General features: G+C 46.9%; 1 protein-coding gene across 9 annotated transcripts in view; it reads left to right on the forward strand.

Annotated features, from left to right (window-relative positions):
* The window catches only part of EPHA5 (EPH receptor A5), a 313,288-nt gene that overhangs the window by 153,384 nt on the left and 132,517 nt on the right, over positions 1-27,387 (forward strand). For 5 of the 9 annotated variants that reach the window (XM_074993896.1, XM_074993897.1, XM_074993898.1 and 2 more), the window contains exons 4-5: positions 18,176-18,331; positions 25,902-26,237. The exons of 2 other annotated variants lie outside the window; for them this stretch is intronic. In XM_074993896.1, coding sequence (XP_074849997.1) covers positions 18,176-18,331; positions 25,902-26,237 — 492 coding nt within the window. The remainder of the gene's footprint in view (positions 1-18,175; positions 18,332-25,901; positions 26,238-27,387) is intronic. 2 more of the 9 variants (XM_074993899.1, XM_074993900.1) reach the window with 1 other exon arrangement.

The raw sequence follows: 27,387 nt of genomic DNA on the forward strand, positions 1-27,387 counted from the left end.
CAGAAGCAGCGCTCACCCTGCAGAGACTCCTGGTCCCCTCTCTGCCTATGAGCCGAGAGGTGTGTTGCTGCTTCTGGGGAGCCCCGTAGGGAAGCGCTGCCCAGAGCCTGTGTCCTAACCCCCATCCCAATCATTGCATCTCTTCCCACACCACAAGCCCCTGTCCCAGTCCGGAGCCACACCCAAAATCCCTCCCAGAATCTGCACCCCTGTCCCAGCCCAGAACCCCTTGCCACACCTGAACTGCCTCCAGGAGTCTGCATGCCTGGCCCAGCCTGGAGCCTACACCCATGCCCAAACGTCCTCCTGGGGTCTGCAGCCCTGCCCCAGCACAGGGTCTGTGCCTCCTCTCCCACCCAACCCCCTGCCCCAGCCGCCCCTACACAGCCCCTCCCACACTCTGAACCCTTCAGCTGTCCCCCACCCCCCCAGCCCAGAGCTGCCTCTTGGACCTCAAATCCCTCATCCCGGCCCCATCCCAGAGGGTGCATCCCAACCGCATGTCCCAGCCCAGTGAAAATGAGTGAGTGATGGGGGTGTGAGGATGGAGTGAGGGGGTGAAGTCTCAGGGAAGGGGCTGGGCACAGTTGTTTGGTTTTGTGCCCTTAGAAAGCTGGCAGCCGTAGGAGAATTACTGGGGAGTTTGGTGATTTGGTTTTGTTTCTAGGATTTACTGAAATAGGGGCTTGCCAGCTTCCACCCTTTTCTCTCAGAACAGCCCCCTGACTTCAGGTTTATTGCACAGAGAGCCCAGAGCTTGCGGCCTGTCCCAGGGGTCTGTGAACTGTCCTCAGCATGTGAATGGCAGAGTTCTGCCGGCTGCTTCTTATTTGGATTGGACTGGACTGGTTTAAACAGAGGTTCCAGGCTACAGAGCAAGGCCGAGGGAGACAGGTCGAAAACCACGAAGCAGGCGAGAGTTAGGCTGGATATTGAGAAGCAAACTTTCGAACTCGGCCAGGTGACCTGCTCCAGTGCGCTTATCAAGGGGGGTTGTGGAGTCTCCAGCCCAGGGGGGTCCAAGAACAGATTAAACAAAAGCCTGCCCGGGAGGCGGAGGTTCTCCTAATGCTACGAGGTGAACTAGGTCAGGGTGGGCAATGATTTTCAGAGAGCTCCACTCCACACATTTTGGTACTGCCCATGGGCCAGCTCTGGTCCCCACCGCAAGGAGCAGGTCTCACGCGGGGGAGCAGGGCCACAGAGAGAGACGAAGAGAGTGTGCGAGTGTGAAAGAGAAACACTGTGTGTGTGAGAGACAGACTGTGATACAAATTGAGTGTGTGATGCAGTGTGTATGACAGTGCCCGTGTGTGGGGCACAGACTGGGGGTGTGTGACAGGGACACACAGTGTGCGCACTGGCTGCTGGTATGTTTCCGGGAGACGCCCCCTCTGTCTCTAAGGGAAATCTGTCCTGCTCTGTCGTCTCCCCTCTTCCCTGCTCTGCACTCCTGAGTGAGTCACTGACCATCCCGGCTTCAGACTGGAGCATCTCCTCCGTGTGTCTCCCTCTCCCTGCTCACTGCTCTGCAGAGATGGGCACAGGGGCAGGGGAACCCCCTGACTTCAGCACTGCCCTCTCCCCTCCACCCCTGCCCCTCTGCACAGCTGGCAGGAGAATCCCAGGAGCAGCTCGGCTGCAGACGGACCAAGGCGGGAAGGGGCAGCTGAACACATGCTGCTGGCTGTCGGTACGCGTGCTCTGCTGATCAGCTGGGAAGGCTGGTGAGAAATGCTTGGCTGGCCAGATTTGGCCCCCCAGAGATGATTTTTCCACCCCTGGACTAGATGATCTCTTAGGGCTCCCTTCAATGATTCTTGGAAGAACCAACGTGTGTTCACATGTTTAAATCAAGATTACAAAAATACTGTTTGCCACCAGAGCCTTCCCACAGAGTGGCTAGTGAAGTTCATGCTGGACCCCGCTGCCAAATGACATCAGTGGAGGAGCTACTGCTTTATACTACCTGAGGATCAGGCTTGAAAGGGTTTAAAGCGCAGTAGTCCTGTATTGCTTTTCCCACAAAGGGCTACTGCTCTCATTGGACGTACTCCGTAGCTGCCCTGCCCACATCTCCAGTTGAGGAAGATGCGCAACACCAGAACTTCCAGACTGCCGATCTCAAGAGTATTTAGTGGCTGCATAAAGGCAACACTTGTACATTGTGTTAGTTGAGGCTAAAGCCCTGAGATGCTGGTAGAGCAAACATCCATGCCAGAAATTATCCGTGTAAATCCTCTCAAATGTCATATTTTTTAACCACAATTGGCTGCAATTTTCTAAACCTTAGCATAATTAGAGCATCTTTCTGTCTTTGCTGGCCTGGATCCAAATCTGTACAGCAAACTCATTTGGAGAGCAGGTCTTTTGAGTAGGATTGTGCCAGCAAACATCTGGCTTTGGGAAAGAGAGTCCATTTTCCAGTGGATTTTGCTGGTTATTTTACATGAATAGAGGCACAGATGTCTGTGCTAATGTATAGGAAACTTCAGGCATGATTGCTTGGTCTGACTCCCATTAAAGTCAGGGAAAGAGGGCCGCTCGTTTTAATGGAAATAGAATAGGACTTTTGGGCCTAAATTGTGCTATTCCTATTCAAGTTGCTATTCAGGCAAACTCCCTCAAACACAAGGGGCATTTTCTCTGAGTAAGAGCAGAAGCATCTGGTTGATGCTATTGCTCTTGCGTAGCACAAAGATTCACAAAATTCCCCCCCAAATAATTTGTACAGCATTTTGTAACGGGGCCTTTCAGGCATCTGGATCCCAGACCCCCATTCTGTCCACAAACTAAGCAGAAACCACTCCAATTCCAGACACGTGCTTCTTATTGTGTGTAACAAGTCCCACCACCTTCTATGTTATAATATCTTTTAGAAAAAACCATGCAGGCTTGGTTTAAAAATTCTTAGCAGCTATGCTGATCTGAACGTTTTAAATGAAAATATATATAGTGGAGGGAGAATAAAGCAAACCAATAACACGAGAGTGTTTATAGATGCAAACAATAAGAATGCAATCTCGTGGCTGATATTTGATGGACACAAACATCAGGAAATGTAAAGTTACACTTCTGAAAACATGTTCTCATGTCACATATTAAGCCATGTTCTCGTCTTAGTTACACTAGCCTATACCACATATCACTGTTGATATGGATGATGTTATTGCTGTTTATTCCCATCAAAGTGAGTGTGAAGTTTGGCTAGTGCTACCGTGTAAGAATTCATGTCTGTTTTGTAAAGGTCCAGTGCCTAAAAGCCCTCGATTATATGAAAAGCTCAACTTTCTTTTTAACATGGTTTTGTGCCAAAACTTAAAAACAGGACCAAAGTCCATCCCAAAGCCTCAAAAGTCAGAAAGCCAAGAAAAGAACCATGAGGACTCCATGTATTCTGCAGCTTTGGAATTCACTCCATGAATAAGTGAGCTACAGAGTCTCAGCTTTCATGATAGATAGATGGATAATGTTTCCAGTCTCTATGCCTGAGTGTGCTGAGAGCCTATAGTAATTGTTCTGAGAGGTGTGAAGTGCTTTTTGGTTAATCCAGAACAGGACTCCCTGTGGTCTGTGACTGCAGAATTTGGCTTCTTTCCAACCTGCCACAGAATTAGCATTTTTGTGATTAAATGTGTCCTTTTTCTTTAGCCAAGCAGCAGGACCTCTGGGTTCTATTTCCCTGTCCTTCTGGACCCTACCTCCTGCTTCCAAGCTTTCCCCATAATGAGAGGTTAAGTTTGTCACAACACATGCTCCCCGTGCTGTTCAAGGAAGCCAGGAAGCCAAGGACCCAGGAGTCAGAGCTGAAGCCCACCTTGCAGCTGGGCGGTGGGGATAAGCAAAAATTGTTGGCCACTGAGGCAGTGACTGAAAGCTGCAGGAGCTGGGGAGAGGAAACCATCAACATGCTCGCCCTTTCTCTTCCAGAATGAGGCTCTGAGCTGGGCCAATGGAAAGGTGTAGCAGCTGGGGTATAAGGATGGTAGGAGGAAAACAGCCTTCCTCAGAAACTACCACTCTCTTAGAGCACAGGAAAGCCAAGGAGGGACTTGTCCTTGCAGAGATTTCCATGCCGTGGTGGACCATGGCACTCGTCGCGTATGAGCTCCCGAATAACAGACCAGAGAAGTGCCCCAGGATAATTCCTGCACGAGCTAGAGCAGATCTTTTTGAGAAACAGCCCATGTTGATTTAAACACAGCTGGGGTAGAGAATCCCATGGTTCAGCTGTTCCAGTGGTGGGCTGCTCTACCGGTTAAAAAGGCATGTCTTATTTCTCGTCTGAATTTGTCTGGGTTCTGGGCAGCTTAGAGGAAAGTACCCCAGCATTCGGTCTCATGGTGACCTGGAGAACATGGAAATCTGCTGACGGTATGATCAGGGGATTGGAGAGGACAGAGGGTACTCACCAGTGTTCCCCGTAAGCTGAGCATTTTTGCAGCCACTCAGGAGAAATTCAAAGGCTTCCCAGCTGATTAGCAGAGTGCGTACAGATAGGTATTGTTTCTACTGGTGGTGCACATTCACACATGCCCTGGTTTACATAAAATTTATTTCACACATGAAAGGAAAAAAGCCTATGCATGCTTGGAAAGGGTGAGAGGGAATGTTGTGCTCGTCTGGGGGTGGTGAAGCTGGGGATAAGCCTGGTTTGGTAGGTCATAGACTGGCAGAGTCCCTGTTTGAATGAGCATTGTAACAGGGCAGGGTGGTGTTGGCTCTCACACTCATTACGCAGCAGAGCCTTGTATAGGCCTTGTCTTCTTGACATTAAAACAAGTTTGTGTTTGCAAATGGACTGAATGAGAGATGCTGCGGGAGCAATAACTTCACACAGCCTTCTGTGTCTGGCATCTCTGCCATCACATGCTGCGTTTGGAGACTGCCACTTTCCCTCAGCACAAAAGCAAGAAAGGGAGGAACCCACCATGCCACCGATTAAAGCAAGCGGTGCTTTTCGGAGGCGGTGTGCCCCAAAAGTCCTGGCACCTGGATGGGCACCTGCTCATGCTGTCTGAAAAGGAGTGGGCCCCAGAGGGCAGAGAATTTGAATTTGGGGTACAAAGAAACAAGAGGGCAGCCAAGAGTTGCTAACCCCACCGGGCAACACTGCCCCATTTATCCACACCTAGTCTGCATTGCTCACCCTGGCTGGCTGGCAGTCTGGAGCTGTGTCTGCGTCTGGAGGCTGTGGTGGTTCCCGTAGGCACAGCCAGCTTGGGTCTTTCCTTCTTTTCACTGCCTCCCCCCGTCGCATGCAGCTGGGAGGGGGCTTGGCAGTGAGAGGTCTCAGCAGCGGGGCAAAGAGAGGGGCCTTGGCTCCTCCCTCCCTCCACTGCCAGCTGCACCTGCTTCTCCAAAGCCACCAGAGCCAGGCACATGGACTCCAGCACCCCCTCAGCATGCAAGTGCCCACATTGTGTAATAATTAGTAGCAGCGATAGCACCTTAATTAGTCATTTTGGAAGGGAATAACAAGTGGAGTTCCATGGGGGTCAGTTTTAGGACCTGTTCTGGTCAACATCTTCATCAGTGATTTAGATCAGTGTTTCTCAGCCCAAGGTACACTCACCCTTAGGGGCCCAGGAGAGAAGACTGAGCTCTTTGAGCAATGAAATGTGGCTCCTGCTCAGAGCCACACGCTGGGTGTGCTCAGCTCTGCACACCCCATCGCCTGGAGGGAGAAGCGCGTGGTGGAGGCTCTGGTGAGACCAGGCATTGGGTTAGAGTTGGGGGGTGTGGGGATGGGTGGGATGGGGGTGCCTGGCTCTGGAGGATGGGAAGGACATTGGGTTGGAGCAGGGGGATGGGAGTGCCTGGCTCAGGGAGGGGGAGAGACATTGAGCCACGTAGTACATATTTCTCTCACACACACACACACACATATAGATATTCAAAATAAATGTATACATCATATATAAGGTATCTCCGTCTCTACTTCTATCTGAAAATTGCAGGTACTGGGGGTATTTATAGGTTTTTTTTAAAAAAGGGGTACTTTATAAAAAAAAAAGTTGAGAACCAACAATTTAGATAATGACATAGAGAACACACTTATCAAGTTTGGAGATGATGCCAAGCTGGGGCAGGGCGCTGCAACTGCTTGGGAAGATAGGGTCAGAATGGATAAAGGTCTGGACAAATGGGAGAAATGGTCAGGAGAAAACAGGATGCAGTCCAACAAGGACAAATGCAAAGCACTGTCCTTAAGGAGGAGCAGTCAGTTTCATACATGCAAAATGGGAAGGGACGCTCTAGGAAGGAGTACTGCAAAAAGAAATCTAGGGGTCATAGTGGACCACAAGGTAAATATGAGTCAATAGCCTGACACTGTCACACAAAAAGCAAACCTCATTCTGGGACGTGTTACCAGGAGTGTTGGGAGCAAAACATGAGAAGTCAAGAGTGACAAGAATGATTAAAGGTCTAGAGAATGTGACCTGTGAAGAAAGGCTGAAAGAATTGGTCTTGTTCAGTTTGGAAAAGATAAGATCGAGGGGAGACATGATAGTGGTTTTCAGGTATCTAAAAGGGTGTCATGAGGAGGGAGAAAACTTGTTCTTCTTGGCCTCTGAGGATAGAACAAGAAGCAATGGGCTTAAACTGCAGCAAGGGAGGTTTAGGCTGGACATTAGGAAAAAGTTCCTAACTGTCAGGGTGGTCAAACAGTGGAATAAATTGGCAAGGGAGGTTGTGGAATCTCCATTGCTGGAGATATTTACGAACAGGTTAGATTGATGTCTATCAGAGATGGTTTAGACAGTACTTGGTCCTGCCATTGGGGCAGGGGACTGGACTCGATGGCCCCTCGAGGTTCCTTCCAGTCCTAGTGTTCTATGATTCTATGATTCTTCCACTCTACTCTGCACTGATTAGGCCTCAACTGGAGTATTGTGTCCAGTTCTAGGCCCTATATTTTAGGAAAGATGTGGAGAAATTGGAGAGGGTCCAGAGAAGAGCAAACAAAATGACTCAAGGTCTAGAAAATAGGGCCTATGAGAGAAAATTAAGATTCGAGGAGGAGTGAGAAAAATTATTCTCCTTCGCCTCTGATGATTGGACAAGAAGTAATGGGCTTAAATTGCAGCAAGGAAGGTTTAGGTTGGACGTTAGGAAACATTCCCCAACTGTCAGGGTAATTAATTACTGGAATAAACGACTTAGGGTGGTTGTAGAATTTCCATCATTGGAGACATTTAAGAACAGGTTATATAAATACCTGTCAGGAATGATATAGATGGTGCTTGGTCCTGATGTGAGGTCAGGGGACTGGACCTGATGACCTTTTGAGGTCCCTTCCAGTTTTAGTATTCTGCAATTCTATGATTTTTATTAGTAGATCTGCAAACACTTGACAAAGGAGGTCAGAATCATTATCCCAATTTTAAAGAGGGGTAGCTAAGGTGCAGGGCGGGCCAGCAACTTGACTGACATCACCCAGCAGGCCAGGAATAAAACCTAGATCCCCTGAGTCCCAGTCCAGGGCTCAGTCAACTAGGCCACCCAGCCTTCCTAGGTACTGTATCCTAGGTCTTTTTATGACGCATTCAGAACAGTGACTGTAATGACATTTTGATGATGTTTTATTCTGTTTAGAAGACACTCCTTAGTTCATTCACGATTGCTAATTCTTTATTCCCTGGACTCTGCACTCCTGTCATAAATTGCTGCATGACAGCTTAGCAAATCACATGGTGAAAGACTGATATTTGAAGGGAGAGGAAGTGGAAGCATTAACTTATTTATACTCTAGTACTCAGACACTGGAGACTATTTCAATGCACAATGCAGACATGACCCTTAAATCTGCACAGAAGTGGGGCTGGACAGATACGCATAAAATACATGATATTTCCTAAGACTATGCCCTCCTTTTCTGCCATAGAAGAATGTTCCCCTTTGGGATGTGCTTACAGTCAAAGTGAGTTTCTGTGCTTTTTCTTTAAGATGCAAATCAGTCCAAAGACCACTTTATTCCAGAACTTCATGAAACTGCTGAAAAGATCTGTTCAGAAAATCTAGAGCTGCAGCATAGATGCCTGGGCTGCCTGAGGATTCTGGGAGGACTCAGGGCTTCAGACAGACAGCTTTGCATGGCAGCGTTTTATTAGTGGATATTTATTGAATTCCTTGCTGATCCCCAAAGTAATGCTGAGAGTGGAGAGCATGACACACATGCACTAATACAGATACCCAAACCAAAAAGGAGACATTCTGAGGGAGTTCTATTTGTTTTCTGTGGTTGTATATTATCTGTGGCTGTATATTCTTGGAAGCAGTTTCAGAGTCAGTCTGTAGTCCAAGGAAAGTTGTGAGGAAGTTCAGGATTAGTTCTTAATAATCTGCTGGAAAAATCCTGCAGGAACAGATTTGATTTTGCTGTGTAGTGCTTGTGCACTGTTTAAAAGGGCTTAGAGATGATCTGTTTTATATTTTTGGTTTTAAGACAACCATGACAATTTGCTTCATTGGTTTGTTTTTTTTTTTTAAGTAAAAAAGTATCACAAATCAAGGCTCAGAGCAACTTAGTTGCTTAAATTGATTCCGCATGTTAAAGGTGGTTCGGAAACAAAGGACCTGGCTGGTGGTTTTTGTAATTTTTGGCTTTTTGAGTTATCGATATCTAGACGTCGTTCTTTGGTGCAAATGCTTGAAGGCACAGCAACTCTGGGGACTCAGCATATGATCTGATTTATTTGTAACTCTATTTTTTAACTGAATCTTAAAGCATACTCTCTTTGCAAGAGTAATGTGCTAATGAAGGCAGAGCTGATTAGCAGCAGCGCATGATACATGATTTTCTTACTGTTGAATATAGGCAGCTGAATAGAGACAACAGATGCTTACCTGTGCTTCAGCCTACACCTTGAGTCTAGGTCCTGCATCTCTGTTGGGCTTTAAGGTCTTGCTCTGTAAGTGGAGGATGTATCGATTCCAGACAAGATGCAGTTGTTTTGATAAGGGTAATAAACATGCAGGATTGGAAAGGGCCTCAAGAGGTGAAGTCCAGCCCCTGCACTGAGACAGAACAAAGTCAGCCTAAACCATCCCTGACAGCTGTTTGTCCAACCAGTTCTTAGAAGCCTCCAGAGATGCAGATTCCACACACTGGCTATGTAACGTGTTCCAGTGTGTGCTTTCCCTGTGAATTAGACAACTTTTCCCAATACCAAACCTAAATCTCCCTGGCTGCACACTGCTAAGTCCTGCTGCTGTATTTTGGTTGGCTCAACACTGAGATTGAATGGAGAACCAAACTGCTGTGCAGCCAGCAGAGAAGGCCAACGCCAATTGCCTTTGCTCTGGGAGCATGGTGTTACAGAGCTGTGCCAGCCCACGAGAGCTTGGGAAGATGTTGTACCTTAGAGAAACACATCTCTGAGAGCTCTCTGCACTGCAGGGAGATCCTGCCATCTGCTCCAGTCTCTTGGAGGGGCTCTCTTTTTTTTTTTTTTCCTTGGGTGCTACCCAATCTGCTTGCTGGTGACAATGGGGATGTCTTTCCTCTTTGTTTCTCCTCTCTGTACATGCAAAGGTAAGCTGGACTGCTCAGAGACTTCCGTTGTACTCAGGGGCACAAGGAAGACAAGGCTCCCTGTACCTTCTACGTACCCACATCCTTTTTAATTTTTTTGCACTAAGCACCGCCACTCACTTCCTTTGTCACTGGACCAGCCCCATGGGGGGGTGGATCCCTCGTTACACACAAAATGGGGTTAAAGCACTCCTGTGTGCACTATCAGCCTCCAACCAGCACATGCAAGAAGCTTGTCAAACCTGAAGGAGGACAGGTCCCTTAAAAGGACACCAGAAAGGGAGAATGTATGTGTGTGTGTGAGAGAGAGAGAGTTCTTACTGTGATCCCTATGAAACATAGACTGCATACAGGCTCCAAGCCTCTGCAGAAGGAGAATTCGCTGGTTCTAGGTCAGTTTGCATTGGGGCCCCTTTGAGCCAGCGATGTAGCAGAAAGGGCATGGGAGGACTGGACCCAGGGTGTTCATGATTTTAGCTGTGTCATGTTAAGAAGACTGAAGGATGAGTCCCTCTCATTTCAATAGTCACATGAGTTTGGCATCGTCTGGTTTGCTTTGCTTCTGTCGTTGGTATTTGTGACTGTGTTTTGTCACCTCAGGCACTTACATGGCATGGATATTTGACCTATATCACTAAAAAGAGCCAATATGAAACCATCCCAGTCCTTTCCTTTGCCCCGTATAATCTCAGAGACATTTTCCAGCAGTGTCAGTCTTAGAATCTTATCTGCCACTTGCAAAGCTTCATTGACTAACCTTGCTGCCAGTTGGAGAAATCAATCCACAATATTCCAGCTCTAATGTGCTCTTCCTGCAGTCCTGCCTCACCATGTCCTTCATGGCTAATCCATCATTAACTCACAGACGGGACAAGCTGTCGGGCTATTCATGGAGGAGACTTGCTGGTTTTGGTTAAAGCTGAAAAAAGGTCAAGCTTTGACTTGCTACCAGTGTCTGCTCTGCTGAGGGAAACAAATCTTTGTTGATGCCTGACTCCACCATGTTGCCTTTGGACTCTGGCATATTCACTGTGTCTAAAAATACCTCTCTCTTCAGCATTCATTTGTATTTAAAGGATATTTTCACACATCGTGGGCGGGGGTTCACCAGCCAAGTGGGTGGCAGCTCTAATGTTAGCTACAAAGCGGGAGGTGTCATTAACAGCTCCAAAATTCACTTTAATTCTTTTAGTTATGTTGTAGGAAATGAGAGGGAATCCGAGTTTTTCTCTCGGTTGGTTTGCTCCTCTCTTCAGATGCATGGGGCGGCCATGACAGTGAATCAGTATGCCACCCTGGAGATAAGTACTCTTTCAAAAGCTGTTGAATAAGAAATAGCAAGGTAAAGTAAAGAGAAAAAAGGTAAGAATTTATGAGAAATTAAACACCAGAGACTCGGAGAATTTTAAGTAAACTAATTTATTCTCCAAGAAGTGACTTCAAGTGGGAATGACGGCAGAGAACCCGTGAAATTAGAGAACAGATTCATTTAAAAATATCTCATCAGGGAGGTTGTGGTCAGCAGGGCTGACAGCCATGGTGGACCCAGGGGCAAGATAGGAAGGGGGGTCCCAGCTCCGCACCCTGGAAGGGGCAGGGCCTAGGTAAGAAGGGGTGGGGCCTAGGGCAGCCAGCCGTTAGCGCTGCTTTGACTTCAGTCCCGCCACCTGCCCCTCAGAGCCATGCAGAGTGGCCCAGCAGGGCTGCCACTGTGTTTCAAAAGGGTCTGGACCCGCAGGTACTACTGCTGCCAAAGTAGCAGTGGTGTCTGGAGTGCCAGGCCTCTTTGCCCTCACCCCGTCAGCGGCCTGGTTGCAGTAGAGGCCCCATCTGTGCCCAGTCCCTTGAGAGCAAGAGTTGTTACAGCTGCCTGCAACTGTCAAAGTTTGGCTGTTTAGCTCAGGGAGCTTGGGCTGTAGATCGGGCCCCAGTGTGTTGGCCAGGATGGTGGTCCTCAGACTTACTACGTAGTATTTTATTAATGTCATTGCATTTATTAATGATGCCTGGGATATTGACAGGAGACTGAGAGTTCGGTGTCAACTTCCATTGGCGTTAAGTGGGAGGTAGGTGCCTAACTCCTTTGGGCACCTTTAAAAGTCCCTCGCTGTGCCTGAATTAAAGAGAATCTCTTATAGTTAGTTGCAAGGTGACTGGGCGAGGTCCTAGTAGGAACGGTGTTTATTTTGCTCACTTTAAAAGGGGGACGCTTGCATGGTGAGAAGGGCTCGACTCTGTGGGGCAGATGCTCATTGACGCCCATGAAAAGTGCATGTCCTAGGGACGGAAAGCAGACTCCTCTACTCAAAGCTGAGGCAGAACTTTCCACTGGGGTCCTGGATCTTCATGTCTGTAGCTGACGTGGTGTGTAACAGGAGCATTTCTCAGCTCACACACTGCCTGTCCCACAGCCAACAGCACGATGGGCCTTACTGTAACACAGCATTGTGGCTCTGTAGAGTGCAAAGCAGCACATGTGGCTTATTCGAAGGGTCCCTCTTAAAGTAGTACTTCTGCCCCATCCTGCCCAGTGGGTCACTGAATCGAGGACCATCTTGGTCACTCCCTACTGCTCTCCCTCCCTTCTCTTCTGTGACAAATTCCTGCTTTGGACAGCAACACATGACGCTTCCCCTAGGTGGCTCAGATTACTCTGGGGTGAGGTTTTCCATGGGCTGGGCTCACACAGTAGTGGCTCATGCACTGTGGTTCAAAGGTCACAGGTTTGAGTCTACCTGTTGACAGTTACGCACAGTTTGAGGGGCACCATCTTGGCCTGTGACAGTGCCACAAGACTCAATATTCACCCTCAGTGTGATGCTGACAATTGCTGCAAACATTTGTGTTCTTCTCCTACAGCCTGGAATGTGACAAAACCTGTGGACCTCCTCTTCTGAATTCAGGCTGGCAGCACAGTGTCTGCAAAGATGTGTATTTGAAAAGGCACCCCTTGTATTTTTCCCCTCCGAGGGTGGAACCTGTATGGAGTGTTTGACCCTTTGGTGGGTGGTGACTTGTTTATGAAGAAAAGGGTCAAAATTAAAAGTCCAGTTTCTGAGCTGTCCGTGGGGCAGTTGCCATCTCTCTGAAGTGACATGGTTGAAATTGAGGGAGCTCAGACAGCTGGCTTGTGGGCAGTCTCTTCCTCTGTTAACATGGTCCTTTGGAGTCTCTCATTTGGGCCTCTGTTCAGAAAGGTGCCAAAAAAGCACCTGGATTTAAACCTGTGAACAGTTCCATTGGTATCCACATGGTGTTTGGAAGCACCTCACTAATCAGGACCTGGGACCAAAAATTAAACAGATGGAAACTAGTTTATTATTCTTACTGTCCATTATTGCTGCTGTTACAAACACCATGGCTGCTTAATGAGGTGGCTCTAAGTGGCAGATGATTCAGGAGTGGCATCAGGATTCGTAATCAGATGAGCATGTGGGGGTAGAGTCTTAATCTACGTCTACACTAGCCTGGAACATAGACCCACTGGGGCTGATGTTCCGAGGTTCAATTTCACGTATCTAGCAGGGACATGCAAAACTGACATCTCAAGGTTAATTACAAGACATGAGGAGTAAGGAAAATCGAGAAGAGAAACTCTCTAGTTGACCTTGGTCAGTAGGAATGGCCAAGTAAGCCAAACGCAGATAGGTCAATTCTAACTGTAGAATTGTCATAGCTAGAATTATGTATCTGAGGTTAGCTTACTTGGCTGAGTGTAGACATAGCCTCAGAAGTGCTCATATATTGTGTGAGGGAAACTGTGGAAAGGTACACCAAGAGCATGTCCATAGCAAACAGCCTTCTTTATGGTGTGAAATCACGGTTCAGTCCCAGACATGGTGTCCTGCTCCAATTCTCTAATTCTTCTGTGCATTGACATGGTGGGAAGTCAAATGCAAAACTCTTTGCAACAGAAAATGCCCCTGGATGGATAGGCACGAAATTGCATTGCCTGTTAAGGTTGTCAAGTGCAGCATTAACTTATGACCGTTGCTTTGCTCCACAGCAGGATGACATACAGCCCATGTGGACATTCAGGTGGCTGTGAAGAAAAGATATAGCTTTTATTTTCATTTGAGGTTCATTACTAAAACTGATGTGACTATCCCAGGATGTAAGCATGAGAGTCTATTTGTTAACATGGTGTTTATTCATGAAAGCAGAGCATTCCGCACAAACAGCTCTATATTGCGGTGTCCTCAGCAAATTGTGCCTTGTTGAAAATCCATCAAAGAGAGCTGACTTATCTTGCATTTGCTGCATCACAGAAAAGAGAAGCACCACAAACTCTCATGCCGTAATGATTTTCTGTCTTTCTTGATGAGACATAATGAGATAAATTCAAGCCCTTTTTGAAGGCTAATTACATATTGTACACTCTAGACATCAGTTCTCCTTGTTAGATGTTGTGCCTTTTTTGCTTTCATTTCCTCTTCTCTGTTGTCTGTGTGTGCACGTGGATTTGGCTTTGCTTTGAAATACAAATTCAGATGAGGGAGGAACTGTTGGTATTCTCTCTCCCCAGATCTTTGTAGATATTGTCCAGCAACACAATGCATCATTAGAGATAAGGCAATACTTGGAGATAGACGTGAAATATATAAAAGGCATGTGCTGAGGGTGGTGCCGTAAACCAGGCCAGTTCTCGAGTAGTTTACGAACAACCCTCCAGAATAAATCCAAATGGGAGCCTGCTCTGGACTGACTGTGCATGTCTGTTATCTATAGGTCTGCTCAGTGGGGCTGACAGCTGCCACAGTCAAGGTGGGTGTGGGTCCTGGCTACCAGCCCCCAGAAGGAGTGTGGCCAAAGGTGGAAGGGGCAGGACTTATGTCAGCCAGCCCTGCCACCCCCACACTCCTTCAAAGCCACATGTGCTGTGACTGCACAGTGGTCCACAGCACTTCAAAGGGGCCCGGAGGCCTGGATTCTCCCACTGTTTCTTTGGCAGTGGCCAGAGGTCTCGGCCCCTTTGAAACGCCAGGCCTGGGGGCAACTGCCTTCTTTGTCCCACTCCCTCCCTCTCGGCAGGCCCAGGTCTGCTTATGGCCAGATAGTCTAATGTTCTCAGCAGCCACAACTGGGAGCAGGTGTTAACGATATCAGCCAGTGTTTCCTATAAGCTCAGTGCTTGGGCACCCACCCAGGAGATATTCAGGTGCCGCCCAGCTGAGCAGCAGAGCGCCCACAGCCACTCACAGCCAGCAGCATGTGTTTCTACTGGCGGTGCACTGCCGCACATGCCTTGGTTCACATAACAAAATTTATTCCACCCATGGATGTTAAAAATTAGAGAGACCATTTCTCTCAACCCCAGCTTACCAAGGTGCCAAAGTGGAAGTAGCTCAGTGCTGAGCTCTTTGGATATTGGGTCCTTGAATGTTCATTTTAAATTTAAAGGTTTCCCTTTAGGCTTTTTGAACGGCAAACATCCCTTGCTAGTATCATGGACCAGGCAGAGTGGCTGCCCTTAAGCACTTTCCCATGGTCTTGAATACTGAACGTGCCCCAAGCATATGCACCAATCATTTTTCTAAGGCCAAGGCAGGTGAAGACCTACTCCCATTGCTAAGGTGGCAGTATCTCAGACAGCTGTTGACTGGTTGGTCTCTTCTTGTCCATCTTGTAGTCATGCGCCCTGTCTCCTCTCTGCAAGCAAGAGCGGTCAGTCAACCATAATATGTAGACCATGAACTTATGGAGGGTTTCTGTGTGTTCTTACCATACCACCATGAGGCAGGAGAAGGCCTTCTCCAACTGCCAGCTGTGGCCCCACCCACATGAGTTTCCCAGACCCCCTCTGTCTCTGCTTGGCTCCCTCCAGTCTCCAGGGGCTCCTTGTGCTCTGGGGTCTGTGGCCACCCTTGTTCCAGGACCATAAAGGTTGGGGCTGTGTGCCACACACTCATGGGGCTTGCGGTGAGGGGTTAAGGGCTTTAGCTCTCATTGGAGAGCCTCAGGTTCATCCAGTGCTCCTGACCGCTAAGTTTCTTGTTTGGTTTTGAATTGCAGCCCCATTTGCTGGTTGATTTCAACAGCAATTTCCACCCCTCCCTGTCCCCCTGGGGAGCTGAAATCAATAGCTTTTGCATCACCTTTTTGTCATGATAACTTCTCAGGCTGACGTGCTATAGTGTCCACTCTGGATAAGCCCGTGTATAGGAGGTGTGTTGAGAAAAGAGTTGTGTGCAATCTTTCATTTGTGCCGAGACTAGAAAATGGCAGAATTTACTTTGCCCCACAGAAAAATACCCCATGCACTTCATCCAAAATGATGGCAATATTTTGCTGTCAGATCTGTGCAGCAGACCTTAAAAAATGGTACTCTGTTTGTACATCACGTTGTTATTGGGGTAGGGAAGACTTTGATAGTTGCCAATATACTGAAGTTCAGTTGATTTTCTTTGCACAATATCTGCTATGCAAGATATTTGAATGACAGGTTTAACGTCTTTTTAATTTCTGTGTGCTTTCGGTAAGGATGTCTGAGTGCCTATGGATCATTAGTAAAAGGAGGATCATCATTATTTTACAGTGATTCCCAAGGACTCAGAAAACTAACAGCACTTCAGAGCTGGCAGGCGGGGTGTTGTGTGTCTATTTTAGATTTCAGAAATGACAGACAGTCCGCTTCTCAAAAGGACCTATCTGGACTTGAATTTTCTTTGTGCTGATGATTGTAGAACCAGCAATTAAAGAGCTAGTTTGTTTTCTTTTAAAGGCCAGATCCTCATGAAAAACTGCACATATAGGTTGAACCCCTCTAGTCCGGCACCATTGGGACCTGACCATTGACAGATGAGAGAATTTGGCTGACCACGGGAAGTTGATATTGTCTAGCACATTGCCAACACTTTCACTGCTTACTGAGCTCTTAGAAGACATTGGGGGTAAATTACAGCTAAATAACAACACAGAACACTGAGAGTCAGGACTGATGGTTGGAAGCAAACTTTATGGAACTGCAGGCCATCTGGCTAACTAAAATCATGCTGGATTACTTATGTTGCCAGATGAGAGAGTTCCAGAGAGATTCAACCTGCATATTTATCACAGCTGTGCAAACAAGATGAGTGAGTGCAGAAAAAAGATCAATGGTCTGTCCAGACCACTTGAGTGGACTGGACAGGTTGCTAAAAAGGTTGAGGACCAATCTTCTCCCACAGAGTTCAATGGACACTGCTGGAAACTGAGCTCTGGAGAACATCTAGCCCTTAATCTTCTAGGGTGTGATCCTGCAAGGTGCAAGTTTCCTCCTCCTGTGAAGCTGAGGATGCTCAGTGCCTTGCAGGAAAAGCAACCAATGAACTTTGAGCCTGTGCTGGCAGTTTTTTGAAATCAGACACAATGAATGTATTCTTTTCAAATCACCAAAGTGGGGAAAAGAATCCCCCAATGTAAATAATAATAACTCTGAGGTGGTAAGGCCCATCATACAAGTATGTTATAGCTAAAGGGTCTGTATTATACAGTGGGCATATCTGGTCCAGTGTGTACCCAGAGATGGCTGTCTTACGTGGAGCAGTTTAACATTCTTCATGGGTTTTCTGCAAGAAGCCCTGGGGAAATAATCTTTTTAGAATGTCTTAAAGCTGTCTGTGCAGATATCATCTCCTCACCAGGGCAGCATGATTACTTTATTTGCTAAGGCATTGATTTCTGGGCATGGGACATCTTAAATGAAAACCACAAAACATATTTTACCCTTCTCCTAAGCTGTGTCTAAGAGTGAGTGAAAAAGCAATGCATTGATGTTTTCCAAAGCAGAGACAGAAGTCAAAGATCGGTTTGCTATAACAAATCCAGCAAGCAAAATACATATCTGACAGAGAAGGCAATGGCCAAAATGATCTCATTGTCTTCTGCACAAGTATTTTAAGCATGTATCCCATATTAGCATGAAAATCTCCCTTCTCCCTTTTGTGCTTTTTAAAAAGTTCACAAGCAAAGTGCTCATGATTGTTTGTTGTCTTCTTTCACTAACTGCAGCAAGTGAAATTTCTGGCTTGGAGATCCATACATGTACTAGCTCTGCGCATGCAGACATGCTAAAAATAGTAGCTTGGCCAGGGTGGCCCGTGTTCAGTGCCACCTAAGATGGCAGATATAGACCGCCCATGTACTCGCCTGACCACCCCCGTGTAACCCTGGTCACACTGCAGTTTTTGGCATGCTACAAGTTGAACATCTCTAGTCCAGTACCCTCGGGACCTGACAGGTGCCAAACGAGAGAATTTGCCAAACCACAGGAGGTTAATGTTTTCTAGCACATTACCAACACTTCCACTGCTTACTAGACTCTCAGAAGACATTTAGGGTAAATTACAGCTAAATAACAGCACAGAACACTGAGAGCCAAACTTTATGGGACTGTGGGAAACTTGGCCACACCCGTGATAAATAGTCACCCGGCTAACTAAAAGCATGCCACGCTATAGATGTTGCCACACAAATGAGTTCCATATGAGAGAGGTTCACCCTCTAGCTTCAGCAGAGCTAGCTCATGGCTGTCCAGGTGAGTTGGGAGTCCCACCTCCCTGCTGGGGCGACAAGGTGCTCCAAGGACCCGTGTTATAAGAGAAACGGGGAGGTGTGAATATTTGCAGGAAGAATTTAGTCTTCGTTCCTCTCTTACAGTCTGCCGACCTGGATTCTTCAAGGCCTTTCCCCAGAGCCCAGCGTGCAGTAAGTGCCCCCCTCACAGCTACACGCACGAGGAAGCTTCCACCTCCTGTCTGTGCGAAGAACACTATTTCCGAAGGGAGTCGGACCCACCTACGATGGCCTGTACAAGTAAGCACGCGCTGGGGTCTGTTAATCCATTCACACTGGCACTCCCCAAGAATGGGCCCAGGGAAGAGAAAGAAGGGGCTTGCATAGTCTTTGAGCCTGATCCTGACCTGGCTTCTGCTGGTCTTACACCACTGTAGCTCACTGGCTTCATCTAAACTACTCCTGATTCGCACCTCTGTGCTTGAGAGCAGAGTCAGGGTCTTTGCCTCTGAAATAGGCACTGGATCCAGTGGATGTTTGTGGAGTTTAGGAGGTGGAATTGGGTGTGCAGCATCTAGAGGTGCACACTGGTGTGTGTGTGTGTGTGTGCGCGCAGGCTCACTGACAGAGGGGCAGCTGCCTTGTGGCCCAGTGATTTAAAAGGGCCAGGGGCTCCTGGCCCCCACAACAGCAGCAACAGCAGCAGCTGAACTCCCAGCCCTTTAAATAGCTGCTGGAGCCCTGAGAGGCGTCGGTTTCCTCTTTAAAAACCTTGGCCTTGGTTCCACAAAGACTTACGCACATGCAGACCGCACGCTCTCACGTGTAATGGTGCAGAAAGGTAGGATGGTGCGTTCCACCTTGCCAGACTGGGGCCTTCACTGAGCACTGGGCAACATTCCCTGTAGGTGTGTAGAATAGAACAGGAGTTGATTGCACTGGAGCTTTGCCGGATGGGACTGGCCAGAAATGAACCTCAGAGATGGAAGAGAGAAAATAAAGAACCAGCCCAAGGCAGAAATGCTGGGCCGAGGTGGAGGAGGGGCGTCTTATCTCCACTTTGCTCATCTCCTTTTACAAAGGGGTTGTTTTCAGCAGCAGAGGGCTGGGCAGCAGTCAGCCTCTCTCTGTCATGTGCTTGTCACAATAGTTATTTGACTAGTGGCCTCCCTGCAGAAAACAGGACAGGAAAGCTGTTCCCAGGGCTGTTTCTAAGCTAAGATGGACAAATCGAAAGCGTTGGGAGAGAGGAGCTCAGGGCTGTGGGGAGAAATAGGAATAAGTAAAGGCCTGGGACAGGGGCATAAAACATGAGAGCTTCTCACCCATTTCTTCCAATTAACTCAGCTGCCTTTTCTGTCTCCTTCCAACTTGTTCTCTACGCTGGCCCTGATGCTGTTAGCTGATGAACCGAAGGGATGGCTCATGTAGAACAGCCTGGAGGGTCTGGGCCTAAACCGAGAACACCACAATCCGTTTGCTTTTCACAGAAGATGACTTGAAGCATGCGGTTCTTTTGAAAGGGAAGCCCGACTCCTGGGTGGGAAGGGTAAACCTCACATAGCATTGCTATAGGCAGCATTGAGATCAGCTAGTGAAACCCTGGTGTTGGTGGGAGGGGAGGAAAAAAATTACCTTGTAGAATACAAGTATCAGAGAGGTAGCCGAGTTAGTCTGTATCTTCAAAACCAACACAAAGTCCTGTGGCATCTTATAGACTAACAGATATTTTGGAGCATAAGCTTTCATGGGCAAAGACCTGCTTCGTCAGGTGCATCTGATGAAGCAGGTCTTTGCCCACGAAAGATTATGCTCCAAAATATCTGTTAGTGTATGAGGCGCCACAGGACAGACATTCCAAGCAGAGAGAGAAAGCTAGTTGCACATGTAGGCTGGAATTCACAAAGGGGCTTCCAGCAAGTTAGCTGCCCGGCCTCCACTTCAATTCCATGTCCAGTGAATGACTGATTCCCTTGGGTTTCTGTGACAATCCCAGCCATCTAGTAAAAGGTTACATCCATTCTCTGTTACGTTGTGTTCTGCTAGCAGAACACGGTGTGTTAGGATGTGCGTTAGTAGAGTACTGCGTTATGTCTTGGGCAGATGAAAATTACAACACCCACAATCTGCAGGAAATGCCCTACAGTTAGAGGCTCATTGCTTTGTGTTATGGTAAGGTGAAGACATAGATACAAAGAACAGCTAAGGAGCAGTTATCTGGAAGTTCCCCCTTTTTATCAAACTCCCTGCTGAAACACATCCGGATCCTCTCTCAAAAAACTGTCAGTCAATGGCCTCTGCACAGTTACATACAGGAAGTAAAATCTTGAGTCATGGATTGATTGGCACTGATCACGTGGTAGAGGTGCTAAGATTCTGGTTGTTACTTCTTCAAAAGCTAGTAGAATCATCAAAAGGTAGGACGGGAAGAGATCTGGAATAGTCAGGTGGTCCAGCCCTTTGCACTGAGCTGATGCAGGTTGAACCTCTCCAGTCTGGCACTCTCTAGTCTGGCAACTTCTGTGGTCTGGCACCATTTTAGTTAGCCGGATGTCTGTGTATTAGGGGTGTGGCCAAGTTTTTTGCTGACCCATAAAATTCCTTTGCCACCATTAGTCCTGGCTATCAGTGTTCTGCGCTGTTACTCAGTTCTAATTTACCCCAAATGTCTTCTAAGTACCCAGCGAGCAGTGGAAGTGTTGGTAATGCTGCTCAATAATACTGACCTCCCACAGTCTGGCAAATTCTCTGGTTCGGGACCAATCAGGTCCCAAGGGTACTGGAGGAGAGAGGTTCAACCTGAACTTGAAATCTAATAAAATAATGTTTTAAAATTGGTTTTCAGTATTACATTGTAAAATCACCTTGCTGTTATTTATCATTTTATAATGATGTTTTCCTGACTTTTTTCAAAGTACTGGCCAGTTCCATGTTGCTACGTGAAAGGCTCACACAGAGGAAGCTGATTAACTCTCCATAAAAGTGAAACCGAGAAACTGACCATATATGAAGGGCTGTCAAATGCTCAAAAACAAACAAACAAACAGAAAACCATCACCAGAAAGAACAAGGACTAGAGAAAGATAATTTGTTCTTTAATTTCTTTAAGTTCTAATTTTGTAAGAATGAGTAATAATTTTATATTTTAATGTGATTTTTGAATTGATGATACCCTGTTAAATTTTGGAATAATTTTCTCAGACTCAGTAGCTTTCTCAGATAATTTTGTGAAAATTAGTATTCAGTTTCCTAGCTTTTAAAAATAAAATGAGGGATTTCTTTTCTCTTTAGGACAACAATTTATAAAGAAAATAATAATAATAAAAAAACCCTGAAACACTTTTGAAATTTATGGTCAGAGAGGAGACGTTTTTAGATTAGACCATTCCAGGAAAAGTTTTCCCTTCAAAAATAAAATAAAATAAAATAAACAGTTTCTTTTTAATGTAAATTGTGCATAAGTATTAGAGGACAAAATTTGTCCCTGAGATTTTATTTAAAAATCACACACATTGATTTAATATTTCAGAGTCACTGTCCATCAAGGACAACATGGACTTTGTCTTCAACTACTATATTTACCGTTTGAGTCAGTAACTCATGATCTGGGATTGTTAATTCAGCATCTGCTTAACATATAAATTAGCTATTTTTATTATGAGTATTTCAGTAAACTAACTTCTTTCTCCTTGACAAAAAGGGGTCATAAATAAACAGAGGAAAAATATGTACCTTCTGAAGTGATATCAGGTTTCCTGATCCTTGGAAACTAAAACAGCATTTTATTCTCACTGCTTTGATTTTTTTTCAAAATTTTAGCGGAACAGTTTCAAGATTCTTCAAATAGTACTTGTTAGATGTCTCCAGACCACTAAAACCTATTTGTAGATCCTCTTTGAGAATGGTAATGTTATGGGTTATGGGATGCCACTAACTTCAAAGCATTGCTATTGAAAAAGAGCTTTGTTTTTTTTTTTCAAGCAGAGCAATTGAGACTTGTATACAGAGCAAGTAAAAATCTCTGGCTACTTTAGTAAAGTAAAAATGTGTCTACTGTTAAAGATGCTTTATCCAATAAGTGTTTCTTGCGCTGGAATCTCTCCTCCCACCCCTTAGTTTATTAGGGTAGCTGTAAAGAGCCACGTTGGCATTATGGAAAGAAAAACTGGATAATTTAACTGACCAGAGGTACCCGTGTGCAGTGCACGTAAGACAGTGCAACTCCAGGTCTAAATTGCTGTAGCTTCCATTGCGTCAATTTGAGTATGACAGGACAGAAAGTTGTTCTGACTGGTCTTGTTCAGTGGTACCACTAGGTCTACGTCTACTACGTCCCCATGCTTGTCTACATGGGGGTCCTTTTCAAAAGGACCCTGCAAATATTGAAATCCCCTTATTCCTATCAGCTCATGTAGACAAGCCATACGCAAGCAAAACACTGAACTTCTGAAGTGCCGCAGCTGGCAGCATGCTAAGGAGGCGCTGAATATTCATTTCAGCACCTCATTAGTATTCTTCGATTTGGCCATTAGCATGGCCATTTCGAAGTTTTTCGTAAGTGTAGACACGGCCTAGCTACATTGTGCTGGATGCCTTTGGAGACTGTTCGTGAGAGTCAGTGTGGAATCTGTAAAGATTCTCTGATCCTTTTTGGGGAGCCCTCACTGCCAAATCCCAGAGCTTGACTGAATTTCCTTCTTTGCATCAGTGTAGCTTTTGTTTCCATTTCCAATGATTGGAAATAGTTACCGATAGAATGACTGCAGTTCATGTGCATGAAACAAATCCCATTGACCACAGTAGGAGTTGTACACATGCTGCAATTCATTCCTTAAGCTTCTGTCCTGCAAACTGGAGCATAAACTTTATTTTGAGCATGCCGCTGACTTAAATGGGACTACTTGGGTGTGTCTACACTTGCATTTCTCTTTTGAAAGAGGCATGCAAAGCTGGGGGCCTTACAAAACAACCCCCCAGGCTTCAAAGCCCCTTCTTCCCATTTGTTTTGGGAAGAAGGACCTTTCGAAGACTGGGGGGTTGTTTTGAAAGGCCCCGGCTACATGGTTGGTGCATGATTCAAAAACAGCACTTTCAAATCACCAGGGCTGCCATTATTCTAATGAGGTGCTGCATATTCATGGTAGCGCCTCATTAGAAGAAGAAAACCAGTGTAAATGGAAGAAGCATTCTTCTGAAGATGGGGTTTACTTTTGAAAGAGCAGCATCTACACTGGTTTTCTTCTTTCGAAAGAAGCTCTTTCGAACTAAGAATATTCAAATGAGGTGCCAAATGTGCAAATATGCACCTCATTTGCATTTTCAATTTCTCTCATTTGCATACCTCTTTTGAAAGACGAATGCAAGTGTAGATACACCCCTTATGTGCTTAGTGCTATGTGTGTGCATACATGTTTGCAGGATTCAGGTCTTACTGGCCTCTTAAATGCCACTTCATGGGACTCTGAGGCTGCGTCTACATGAGCCCCCTCCTTTTGGAAGGGGTATGTTAGTGAGGGAGTTCAAAAGATGCTAATGAGGCACTACCATGAATATGCAACATACTCTCCTAGGAGAATCAGAGCAGTTAAGTTGAAAGAGCTCACGTGTTACAAATTGCTACAGGGTTTCACAAAAATGTTATCAATTTTACAGACATGAAAAAGAAAATAGGAAAAAGGAACCAGGGAAAAAAGAGTATTGTTTAAAAATAATTGCAGTTTCACAGAATTACCTATTTGAAATATTTCAATATGCTCTATTATAGCATAATGACTAGAATCACACAGATAGAGGAAATGCAGTTGAATAAATGTGTATGCACTGTCTGGGAGAGGTGGAGGCATTCTGGGGCTGGCTTTCAGGGAGTTATTCCTAGTGTTGGCATCTAAGGGAATTTTACACCTACTTTCCATTCAGTCTGAGTGGGAGTTAAGTGCCTAAGTCCCTTAGGCTTTTGACATCCCAGTGACACCATGTCTAAAAGCCAGTGAAACTCTTTCATGAATGTTTTTTTTTCTTCCTGCTGCTTCACAGTGCAGTCCAAGTACAATAGGCAGATCCGTTGCTAAGAGCACTGACGTGTTGTATGCGACTGCCCTCCTTCTGTACAAAACGGGTCTTTCACATCACAGGAAACGAGAATATTGTCCTCTGCCCACAAGGCAAATTTATACAAACATATGGCTTGGCTTTGGGTTCTCCTCCCCATCCCCCCCAAAAAAAAAATCATTAGCCCATTAACCCTTCTCAATGTAGAGACATTCAAAGCATTTGGGAAAGAAAATGTGATCTTCTTTGAGATGGTAATAGCCTGGCCAGAAAAAGATTTTCTGTCCTGAGACTTACCCTTAGCCCACGCGTGAAAGTCCTGCAGACTTCATTGGGAGCCCCACCATAGACTGTAGCCAATTTTTTTCATAACTAGGAACTTGGGCTACCTTGATTGCCAGATGTCCAACTTGATTCCCTGGAAAGGGGTCTGATTTTCAGAGGCTCATACCCAGCAAATTCTGCCATTTAAGTGTCTCAAGTAGGACACTCTAAAATCAGACAGCATCCAGAATCATTACTCACTTCTGAAAATCTTGGTTTGAGAGCACCATACAGCCCTTTGCAAAGAAGGATCAATCTTTTTCTCAGCTCTCATGAGCTGCAGCAGCTCCTTTCTGCCCTTGCCAGTGCAGTGTGGCTATCCTTATTATCACGCTGTGAAATAAGAAAATGGAGAGTAGCCCTCCAAACAGCTGATCATGCAGGGCTTGAGCGAAGCGGAGGAAAAGGCTGCAGATGCGTGCATGGAAGCAGTAATATCACTTACATTCTGTGTGGGGTGCCTCTTCAGGTTGTGTTGCTTTTCGGGGGCTAGAACCAGAGCCACAAAGTTATGTCTGCATGGCAGCTGGAGGTGTCCTGCTCAGCTCCAGCTGACATACATATGCCAGCTTAGATGCTGCCAAGCACACTAAAATCAACAGTGTGTTCGTGGAGACACACAGTGGACTGGGCTAGACACCCATGTACAAGCCTATTTAGGGCAGCTTGCCTCAGCTGCTTCTTTATGCTACCCCTACTACGTTGCTGATCAGGCAGCTCTGGCGTGGCTGCGTCTGCCCAAGCTGGGAATTACAGCTCCCAGCTGCCCTGCAGGCACGGCTTTAGGGAGAAAGCTGGAAATCAAGGGCAAGACCCCCATTGAGCTCCCAGACTAGGATTTCAGCCTTAATGCCTTAATGCCTGCTCCTTTGCGCTCTTCACTGCCCAGGGCTAGGAGCAAATGGGAGGGAACAGGCCTGCCTGTCTTTCTGGATCAAATAGGTTGGGGGGGTCTGGACAAACACCCTCTGAAGTGAGGAAGGAGAACCAGGCCTGCTGACAGGGTGGGGCAAAGGGAGCGGTTTCCCCCAGGCCTGGCTTTTCAAAGGGGCTGGAGTTCCAGCCACCGCCACAGCTACTTTGGCAATGGCAGCAGCCAGAGCGCCAGGCTCCTTTGAAGTGTCACAGCAGCGCTGCTCCGGCTGTGCATGGCTGTGAGCTCATGGGGACGGGGTCAGTGCTGTGGCCCGGGTGGGTCTCCGAGTTAACTGCCCTTCACCCTGCCCCTTCTGGTCCTGGCTCCACCTCTCCAGTCTTGGCCTCACCCCTTCCAGGGCACAACGCTGGGCCCCCGTTCACCTTGCCCAGAGCCTGCTCAGTGGGGACAATTAAAGCAACTCCCCTTTGCTCTGCCAGTCCTTCAGCTACTGCTGCGCCTTAGCTCTGTGCGCTCTGTGTCATGGACGCCTCTCCTTTCAGCCTAGCGAGCAGTTCAGAGCCGGATGAATGATAATGCTATTTTCACCCTCTGTTTTTCTCACTTTACTTTACACCCCAGGACCCCCCTCAGCTCCTCGGAATGCCATCTCAAATGTTAACGAGACTAGTGTCTTCCTGGAATGGATTCCCCCGGCTGACACTGGTGGAAGGAAAGATGTGTCTTATTATATTGCATGCAAGAAGTGCCGCTCCCCCTCAGGGCTGTGTGAGGAATGTGGCAGTCATGTCAGGTACCTCCCCCAGCAGACGGGCCTGAAAAACACCTCGGTCATGATGGTGGACCTGCTTGCTCATACAAACTATACCTTTGAGATTGAGGCAGTGAACGGCGTGTCCGACCAGAGCCCAGGAGCACGGCAGTATGTGTCTGTAAATGTAACCACAAATCAGGCAGGTAAGTGGAACTTCAAAGGGCTAAGTTTCTGGGGTGGGGTCCTGACCATCCCGAGGGGGGAGCTCCCTTGGAAATAAGTGACAAGCAATGGTCCTTCTAATTGTTTCCATCCATGGGATGAATAAATTTTGTTATGTGCACCGAGGCTTGTGCATGTGTGCACCACCAATAGAAAGACCTGTTGTCAGCTATGGGTGCTCTACCAATCAGCGGGGTGGCACGTGAATCTCTTCTGGGTGGCTGTTCAAGGGCTCAGCTTATGGGGAACTCTGGTAACAAGCCAGGGCAGGAAATCCTTGTTTGTGTGGGGAGACAGTGTTCCCCCTCACACCGCCATTTCGCTGTATAAGTATCGCAGCCTGCGAATAGCAGGAATGTCCCTTCCCAACGGGATGGATTTTGATGGGGTTTTGGTTTTTAATTAAACATAAAAAGTCTTTCCCAGTTTAACCTTTCCATGTCTCCACCCATTAAAACAAGACAGTCCTAATTGTTTCCCTTCTTGGCAGAGGACATCCCGGTGAAGGCCGCTACAGTTCAGGTGTCGTGCCACCTTGAGTCCCTCGCTAGCTTGGCGGTGGTGGGAGTGGCAGGGGAGATCCAGAGGCTGTGCCCATGCCCGGGTAGCATTTCAAAGAGAAAAGCCGAGGGACTGGGCAAGGGGCGGTGTCACTGGCTCTCGCTGGCTCGGGGCAGGGAGGTCCTGGCTCCTTGTCTCATTTCAGGTTTTCACCACGCTGCTGAGGATGTTGGGGAACATTTTCCCCTGAGCCGGGGCTCGGCTGTGGGCAGAAGTGAGGTGCACAGGGAATGAGGAGCCTGGCACACTTGGCAGAGCCCATGGGAGGCCCAGGCACAACTACCCAGTTTGCACTCCGGGGAACGCAGTCACCCAGGGGGATCAAGGAGGGGGAGCCATGGGTCTGCCTCCTGCACAGGAGGAGCCAGTCTGTTTGCATGAGCAAAAAGTTGCTGGATCTGTCTGTGGATCAAACATTCCTCTTCAAGATCTTGGACATTTAAGTTACTCCCTGCTGCTGTATGTGCCATTCGATGACACAGGTTCCATCCGCCTCTGCCTCCAGCACCGTGGGCCCTCTGCATCTCACTCACTGTGCTCATGGACTCTACCAGGTTCTGCCTCACTTCC

Source organism: Carettochelys insculpta, chromosome 4, assembly GCF_033958435.1.
Source record: "Carettochelys insculpta isolate YL-2023 chromosome 4, ASM3395843v1, whole genome shotgun sequence".
Taxonomy (NCBI): Eukaryota; Metazoa; Chordata; order Testudines; family Carettochelyidae; genus Carettochelys; species Carettochelys insculpta.